This window comes from Oreochromis niloticus, linkage group LG7, assembly GCF_001858045.2.
Source record: "Oreochromis niloticus isolate F11D_XX linkage group LG7, O_niloticus_UMD_NMBU, whole genome shotgun sequence".
Classification (NCBI taxonomy): Eukaryota; Metazoa; Chordata; class Actinopteri; order Cichliformes; family Cichlidae; genus Oreochromis; species Oreochromis niloticus.
Window position 1 is genome coordinate 36,400,021 of NC_031972.2, and position 9,371 is coordinate 36,409,391.

Here is a 9,371-nt window from a genome sequence, read left to right on the forward strand (position 1 = left end):
TTATCTTTTTTATTAATACTGATTATTATGACATTTTAAAACAGTATGCTTTTTTATGTGATAATTTCTTTTCATTTAGAGAACATGTTGAGAAAAAAGTTCACAGTATACAACAAAACAATAACAAGTCAATGTTATACAATTTAAAAGAAAAAGAAATGCAGTGAACCACAGCTTCTCACTCATTCACCAATCTATTGGTCCTGAAAAATAAAATAGTGCATTTTCACAATCAAAATCAGATTTGCGATACTACTGGAGATGTTTTGGAGGTTATGCTGTTCAAGTCGTTTGACCTCCTACATTGAACTCTTTGAAGACCATGAGTGTTCATTGTTGGAGTGATTTTGTAAAAGTTGTCATTGTTGTGCTCAAGATTGTAACTTTGTCTGTTAATTTAGACATTTCTCTCCTCCTCTGTTACATATAGATGCAGGTGGAAGGAGGCAGGTGTAGCATTTAACTGCAGGCACATTCTTTAGTTACCTTATCTAGTAAGGAATGTCATTTCCTGCCATTTAGGGGCTCGCCTACGCTTGTGTATGGTGAACCAGTACAGTTAAGCCATATACGGATGAGGGGAGATGACCACTTGATAATTAGGGTTTTGGTCAAGTGGTTTGGCTAGCAGGGAGACACACACACACACACACACACACACACACACACACACACATGCTTGCACATGTATGCACACAGGGCCTTAGCTTTTATGGCACACTATATAAGTTTTACATTGTGTAACCAGTTTAAACCAGTTTGACTGTGTTTGTGTAACGCACGGTGGTCAATAAAAGAGCCAGCAAGGGGAGTCAGTTTGCAGTCGGTTGAACATCTTGCCAGACTTCCCGTGCGAGCACGTGAGAACCGTACAGAGTGTCTTGCTCTTTATTCACAATGACAAACCTCCAGCAAGGTCAGACTATAGACCTAACATTCATGGCAAAACCTATCTACAAAAAGATTAACCAAGTAGGCACTCAAAAATCAAATGAATGATAAATATTTTACCTTATCCAATCTGAATCGAAGACGACTGTTCAATAGACATCTAAATAGTCACATTAATAACTCTGGGGTGTTTCAGTGATGGAGACAGAGCTTAGAACAGGCAAGTGATTAACCAGTTTGTTGCATGGTGCAGAAACCATCACCTCATAATGAACACAAAACAGAGTAGTACAATGTAACAATGGCTACATCTATCAAAGAGGAAACAGATTCCACTTCTTAAGGTGTGTGCCAGATGGCAAAAATAGGGCTATCAGATAAATTTTGGGAGCTACTACTTTAATCTCTGCACCAAGATGCAGAATATCTTCTACTAGTCTCTTATGGAATTTTCAATCTGCTTTCCAGCCATTTGTTAGGACAGCAGCATTAGAGTCAGTGAGTTTTAAATCCCACTGGTGACAGACTGGAGTTCCTGGAGCTGATTGTGTAAAGAAGAATACTGCACAAACTGCTAAACATAACTGAAAATTATTCACATTCTGTAACAAAGTGAGGAACCAAAAAACTGTTTATTGAGAGACTTGTTCACGTATGCTGCAAGTCAGAGAGAAACATGTGGTCAGCTAGGCCACCTTAAAAATTAGGTGGCCTAGCTAATAGAAAATGATATAGTTTCAATCTATAAATGTAATGTAAAAGTCATCAACTGACTCCACCTGCCCAGATCTGGACCAACTGTGTGCTGAAGAGAAATCCACCAATGGAAAACAAGCCTGATTTTAGAATGCTCCATCGTTCCCATATATTTACCATCATCGAAATCAGATAAAAAATGACTGAATGTTTGAAGCTCATATGCTTTAAATAACTTTTAGAAATAAAAAATAAATAAATGTGCTGAATTTAAGGTGATTCAGTAGAACATACAAGTGTTAATACACAGCATAATGTGTTTCAGACACATACAGGGCTCGTGCACCTTTTTCACGGTCAAATTCAAGCATTTTAAAGCACTTTCAAGCTCCATTTTCAAGCTTTACCAGCATATTACCAAAAATATGCATATTTCACTTCACATGAGTGAGACCATGTGAAATTTAAACAACGCATCCTAGGTTGACTCAAAAGCCTTTGAATTAGAATTAGAATTCAACTTTATTGTCATTGCACATGCACAGGTACAGGGCAACGAAATGCAGTTTGCATCCATCCAGAAGTGCTTTAGCCGTGATATAGATATATTACAATATATATATATATATATATATATATATATATATATATATATATATATATAAATAGCTAATTATATATATATATTATATTATATATACATATTATATTATATATATATATTAGCAATAATATAGATATATTACAATATATATTCGCAATAATATAGATGTGTAAGTATATTACAGAAATGGGTCTATTATGGTATGTTATAATGTACACGGTGTGAAGTATGTTATGAATATTCTATAACTATAAGTATGTACAGGCTGTAGTGAGTACAAGCTATGTACAGGCTATGAACAGGATATAAATATGAAAAACTATACAGAAATCTGAGATGTACAGTTTTACAGAAATGTGAACTATGCTTTTCCGGTACCTGGTGGTCTTAGTCCGGAGGCTCCTGTAGCGCCTCCCAGAGGGCAGGAGGGTGAAGAGTCCATGTGATGGGTGACTGGGGTCTCTGATGATTTTCCCAGCCCTTTTCAGACACCACTTTCTGTATTGGGTGGCTGTAGCTCAGGTGCAGAGCAGGTCAGCCACTAACCAGAAGGTCGGTGGTTCGATCCCAGGCTGCTCCAGGCTGCATGTCAAATATCCTTGGGCAAGATACTAACCCCATGTTTGCTTACTGGTGGTGGTCAGAGGGCCCGGTGGCGCCAGTGTCCGACAGCCTCGCCTCTGTCAGTGCGCCCCAGGGTGGCTGTGGCTACAACGTAGCTGCCATCACCAGTGTGTGAATGTGTGTGTGACTGAATGTAGTGTGAAGCGCTTTGGGGTCCTTAGGGACTGAGTAAAGCGCTATAGAAATGCAGGCCATTTACCATTTAGATGTCCTTTATGGCAGGAAGTGGTGCTCCGGCGATGCGCTGGGCAGTTTTCACGACCCTCTGCAACGCCTTCCGGTCCGAGGCAGAGCAGTTCCCGTACCAGACTGTTATACAGTTGGTCAGGATGCTCTCGATGGTGCAGCGATAGAAGTTAACCAGGATGTCTGGTTCCCCTTTGTTAAAACAGAAAAACGCACCACACAAAAATACTGCAAAAGTTAACGGTTGCCTGATATGCATACAGCGTATAAACTCATTTCAAACTATTTACAGAACAATCAGGTGTTCTGCATCAAATAAGAGTCACACAAATTATTTGTGCCACTGCAAAAAATAGTTTCTGTCCACTAAACGTTAAAGAGAACACCACAGCCCTGCAAGCCTGACAGCAGGAGGGGGATCATAGCGTTTACAATGCAGTCTGCCTTTGGTGGCTTTTTGGCAAAACTGTGACATTCAGCAGTCGCATCATTGTTCTGACACACAAAACACAACTATCAACTACACTACACACTAACTATTGACTCCAAACACGCTAAACGTCACAAATCTCTCTCTCTCTCTTGCTGTGGTCACTCCTAAAACATCCCCTTCTCCCTAAACGACCAAACGCCATGTTGCCTTATCAGTTTTTTGATTGGTCGACATGGTACATTTTTCCAACAATAGGAAAGGATGTGTTTTTTTTTGTTTTGTTCTTGCTCACAAAAATGCGTTCGAGGGCTTTGCTTAGAAAATGCAGTTTTTATCGTTTCCGCAGTAAACATAAACAATGAATAACATTAAAAACCGCATTTTCTTCTTAGAAACGGCGTTGTAGCCATAGAAATAGTAATTATTCAGATTACTTTTTACTAACGCCGTTAGTAACTAGTAGGTCCCCCATCCTATTCATGTAACCCCTTCCGCCAGGGTTATTTGCGCAGTAGCACTCCAACAACGCCCTGTTTTCATCAAATGAATGGAGAAATCTTCAAGTCCTCTTCAAACCCAGCCTACTTTGTAACCTCACTGCTTCAGCATACTTTGTGGTCCAAAGTCCAAAGAGCTTGGATTATGAAAGTATTACTTGGTTTTTAAATACGTTTTATGTTTTTCATACAGGGACAGTTTCATTTCATGACAAATTTGACAGCCCGTTGTTATTCAGTGGGCTAGTTTCAGTCGTGCAGATGTTCTGTTTATAAGGTTGAAAACCTGCAGTCAGCTGAGACTGAAGACTGATGATGATGATAATGTGTGCCATGTGCCACGTTCACTGATACAGCAGTGGTGTTTTACCTGTGGTGTTAACATGTGTTTCAGGGTTTGGCAAAGCAGTTACTTCACCTCTGGATTAAACATCATCAGTAGCGTCACATCATGAGTCTGATGCACCTGACATTGTCATGGAGAAATTCAACACCGACTGTGGGTTATTTCGCAGCATGATGGTTTTACCTGCCAAAGAATGGATCATAAGGATGTTGCACGTAAGCAAGGACATTACTGTTCTTGTTGCCGCTGCTGGAGAGACGCCATGGCCGTGAGAAAAACTCAGAATTCTGACTTTTTTCTCAGAATTCGGAGGTGGGCACCTGCAAGCATCCAGCTTCAGTAACAGCGATGGGTCCAGTTGTGCAGGTGGAGAACTAACTCACGAAATATGGTGGATATAAGTGATTTTTTGCGTGGCCAAGGGGTTCCAGAAGATGCTATTTTATTAATGGAAGAGTAGAAAGTGAGTAAAAAAAAGAGAGACAGTTTGGTGTCTCGTATTTCTACAGAAATCAGTTACGGTTGGCTGTTAGCATGCTTGTTAGCTTATAATGTTACATAGGAATGAACATGTTTCACGATGTTACAGTATACTAGGTGAATTGACGTTTTAACTGTTGTTGATCACAGGATCATCCCAGATGGGGTTGTTGCATTTTATTTTATTGTTGTATTATATAAATTTTTTCCAAGGCAGTTTAGCTGTATTACAGGTGCTTGCCGCCTACCAACATCAGTAATTTGCTGTGTACAAGTAAGTTACACTAGGTACAATGGAGGAGAGAAACTGTAATGGAGGTTTATGCGGATATTTCACTCAGAAAAATGGATGGTGTTCATACACAGCCACCGACACAGCCCCGGTTGTTGTTCTGATCGTGGTCGACTGACAATCCCCTCACACCATGTTAGCTAACACAAACTAATGTTGTGCATGTAACTGTGTATACGTTAGTGTGGAAGAAATGAGCAAACAGTTAACTGTTTATAATGTCAGAATCACATCACGTTCTCCTGCACTCTGTAATGTCAACTCAAGATTGAAATCATATCTTATACACAAAAGTCTACTGCTGATCGAGCTGCTCAGTGTTCGTACAGTCTCATGCAGAGAGCGTGGAGGTGTTGTCCATGGTGGATGCTAGCCTAGACAACATCCTCTCCTCCCCAGTCTGCTCAGTGGACTTTAGCAGACCGTTCCAGGACAGAGCTGGCCCTCCTGACCAGTTTGTTAAGTTTCCCCCTGCCCCTCTCTGCCATTCCACAACTCCAGCAGACCACAGCATAAAAGACAGCAGACGCCACCACAGTGTCGTAGAACATCCTTAGCAGACATACTACACAGTAAAAAATGGAGAGTCAATATTTCAGTGTAAACCCATTTTAACCTAGAGAGAGTATTTACAACTCTGTGAGGAGTAAACCAGCTCTAACGTCAGAGTTAAAAGTCAGTGTAAAGTTCTATAGACACGGAGTGAAGACAACTCCACACAGTGTTGATTAGTACCAGTCTGCATGCGCGGTCTCAGAGCTGTGTGACACATGTGGAATTTTCTCTGAAGAGCTGCCACAGTCAGGTAAGTTAATTTAACATTCCCATACTGGTAACATTATTTAATAATTATTTTTAAACTAAATAGCTCTTTATAGTTGATGTCGAGTGAGGACATGTTAGCAGCATTTACCCATAGGTTTAATGATATTGTCATGTAGCTACATGCTAACAGTTGCTAAAAGTTCAAATGTTCGTTATCTTCTCACTGAGTTAAGATTAACCTAAAACATGCTAACTATGTATTTCTTCTAAGTGCAGCTTAGATAATATTATTGTCACATGTCTAATGGGATCGTTTTAACAACTAAATTACCGTTTATTAGTAAGCTAATAATGGCTAATTAGCTTCGAACGATCTATCAGAAAAAGTGGGTAACATTACCATAAAGTTTACTCTACTGATTTATATTCTTTTAAGCAAATGCCAAAGGCATACACTAATTTAGAATTAATTTAGAGTATTTTGTATAAATTAACTGACAGCAATGTTAATGATATGTTAATATACATTAATTGTTCACATAAATAAAGCGAATTTCCAGTAAGAGCGACCAATACTTGTAAAGTATTAAACAATATTGGATATTAGTCACACTTGGTTCATTTGCAGTAACACTGGTTGATAAAGGATTTTTATTAGCAGTTAATCTGTTACTTATTTCTTCATACTGTAGCTGCTAAGTAATATTAACTTTTTCCTTTATTAATTTTTTCCTCTTTGTTTTGTTAACAGAATATGTTGCTGCGTGTTTTGTTTGGTGGGGAGCAGAAGTATGTTAGGCTGTCTGACCTGAGATTTGATGCTTTCATGAAAGAAGGTTAGAATATCAGGATAAAACAATATTACAATGTTTACCTGGTCAATATACCAGCTTAATTACAAGCTTAATTATATTCTTACTCAACTACCTAAGTTGATAATTGTTTCTACTTCAACAATGAATGAGAATTACCAATATGCTTAAGCTTCATCTCATCAATATTTTGTGAAGACATAGCCTTACTCTACCATTTGATAAGAAAATGCATGGCCTTTTTCTGTAACAATTTCTGTAACATTTCTTTTCTCTTACCTTACTTCAGTGTGCCTAAAATTTAACATACCAGAAGGCAGACAGCTAGATATGAAGGTGTTTGACCAGTCTGACACAGAAGTAGACGCAGAGGTGTTTGAAGAAATAGTGAAGGGGTCACCTGGAACCTTCCGAGTCCTGCTGAGCAATGAAGAACTTGGTAATCACTCACATACGTATATGTTAAATTTAAAGGTTGAGATTGGAGCATTAACAGTTAAATTTAATGCTTCTGCTTTGGTCATGCTCCTTAATGCACAGGTGCATCTCTATCATCATCATCTTCTCCATCTGATGATACAGTCATTCTAGACTTCACAATGTGTGACCCTCCAGAAGAAGCAGCCACCACTGAAGGAAGACAACCTAAAAGGCCATGCCATATAAACTATGAGGCAAAAGCTGTGGGTAGTGAACATTGTTAGTCTAATTTGCATGTTTGATGTGAAGTGTTTTCCAGTTTTTCTCAAGGTTTAAAAAATATCTGACTTCATATTTTATGTCTATTTAAGTTGATTGAAAAAATCCTAACAACAAAGCCTGGTGGTGAACACATCATACAAGAGTATGCAAAAACCAAATCTCTGACAGATGCAACCAGAAGACAGATGATAAACATACTTGCTGCTGAGATGACAGAAACACATGGGTAAGAATCATAAATGTAGTCTATAAAGAAACATTTTTAGTATTGTATTATTTTTAATTGTGATGTTCAATGCCAATTGAGTGACGGTCATCACTGAATTTATACATTAGGACATCTCCCCCTAAAAGTGTAAGAGTGACGTATGCTCAGGGGATTGTTGCTCTGTTTCCATATCTGGAAGACCCATATTCACAACATGGATATGTAAGTAAAGGGGACTTTGCAACATTAAACACATAGGTCTCAGAAATGTTGATAACATTCTGCTTGTATTTAATTACATAGGAACATTACTATGATCCAGAGAGCGGTTTAGGATACCTTGCGTGGCGGTTGAAGACCATTCAAAGAAAAGCTGCAGAGGAAAGAAGTGTCTCAGCTTCCAAATCTCCTAAAGGTAAGTTCACTTGTGATTTAAATGATTCTGATCTAATTTGTAGGCAGGAGTCAATCAAATAGTTTTTTCTTAAGTTGGCGGGCCAGGCCATGGTCGATCCAGACCACTCACCACTGAGACAGTGTTATCAGATGAGGATGCAAAAGCAGCTATTGCTCTTTTGAGACACTCTGCGGATGAAGACACTATCCGTGAAAAGATGAAAGCTTCATTTATCGGCATTCAATGGTCAGCGATGATAAGAATGCAGCAGATGTCTTCATAGTCTTCTCGCGGTTTCTGGACACACCAGGACTGGTAAGACATCTTCATTTGTTGAATCACCGAAATATTCCATGCAGCTTGCAATTTCACTCATTACACCTCTCTTATCTTCTATTTTTGCATTATAGATAGAACAAGATTTCAGACTCCTATTTGATGAGGTCACTGCCAACAAATTCTTGGAGAGATGGCCCATCGATCTTAAATCAAAGGAAAGTAGTGGTGGGCGGATCGATCCAAATATCGATAGTATCGATCCCAAGATCGGTATCGGATCGATACTTGCCTGGTGAGATCGATTCTTTACTTTGAGTTCTGCTTGTTTGCTACGCTGTGCTTTCGGCAACAGCCAGGTCGCTGGACTCGCGGCTCCTGTGACAGCGGAGAGCAGGCACACTTCTTATGTTTCAGTGTTGCGCTGACACGTCACGTGACTTAGACACTTTGGGGGTTGTTAAGTTGTTTACATATTAATAATATATATTGTTTTTGTTGTTGAGAATTTTTATTGTCATTTTTGTATTATAGTTTATCAACAGTATTTGTTTTAATTTGTTTACTGGTTTGCGTGCACTTAAGATTAAAAAAAAAAAAAGATCGCCACCACGGCAGACCCGATGGCATTTTCATGCTTCGCGCACCATTTATTCTTACAATAATCCCACGGTTGCTGTAATAGTACATTCAACGGCTGCAGCTCTCCTGCTGGCAGCCGTACACATCACCACCACCAAACCTGCAGCGGCCACCCCACGAGCAGGCGAGGGAATCGGCCCGGACCGTCGGCGCCCCATGCCCCGGCCCAGCGACGGGGAAGTGTCCACTCTGGCGGTCGCCCACGCCTCCAGTGGAAGCCCGGGAGCTGGCCTGATGGCCACCCATATGGCAAGCAGAGGCGGCGGAGCAGGAGTGGAAGTGAACCGGGGCTCAGAGGCAGCTGGGCAGACGGCCGAAGCGGACAGCATGCCGCCCTCAGGCAGGACCCCCACGCACCTCGACCTCCATCTCCAGCTTGGCAGGTCCCGCTGGCGCGCCAGCCTCCGGCTCACCCCGAGCCGCGCGCTGTCCACCTTTACAGTGATCCCCCGGTTGCTGTAACAGTAGCCTACATTAAACGGCTGCAGCCCTCCTGCTGCCAGCTGTACACATCAACACC

The 9,371-nt window shown here is 40.4% G+C and overlaps 1 protein-coding gene across 2 annotated transcripts; it reads left to right on the forward strand.

Moving 5' to 3' along the window:
• Positions 1 to 5,641: 5,641 nt before the first annotated feature.
• LOC102081833 (uncharacterized) lies at positions 5,642 to 8,427 on the forward strand. 2 transcript variants are annotated; one of them, XM_013267622.2, is made up of 9 exons: positions 5,642 to 5,854; positions 6,566 to 6,650; positions 6,916 to 7,065; positions 7,167 to 7,309; positions 7,418 to 7,554; positions 7,665 to 7,758; positions 7,840 to 7,951; positions 8,026 to 8,248; positions 8,344 to 8,427. In XM_013267622.2, exons 2-8 carry the CDS (start codon positions 6,569 to 6,571, stop codon positions 8,214 to 8,216), a joined length of 909 nt encoding a protein of 302 aa, XP_013123076.1. In that variant the 5' UTR covers positions 5,642 to 5,854; positions 6,566 to 6,568; the 3' UTR covers positions 8,217 to 8,248; positions 8,344 to 8,427. The 2 variants fall into 2 exon arrangements, with proteins under 2 accessions (XP_013123076.1, XP_019216946.1); XM_019361401.1 differs by having other exon boundaries at positions 8,026 to 8,421.
• The last annotated feature ends 944 nt before the right edge of the window (positions 8,428 to 9,371 follow it).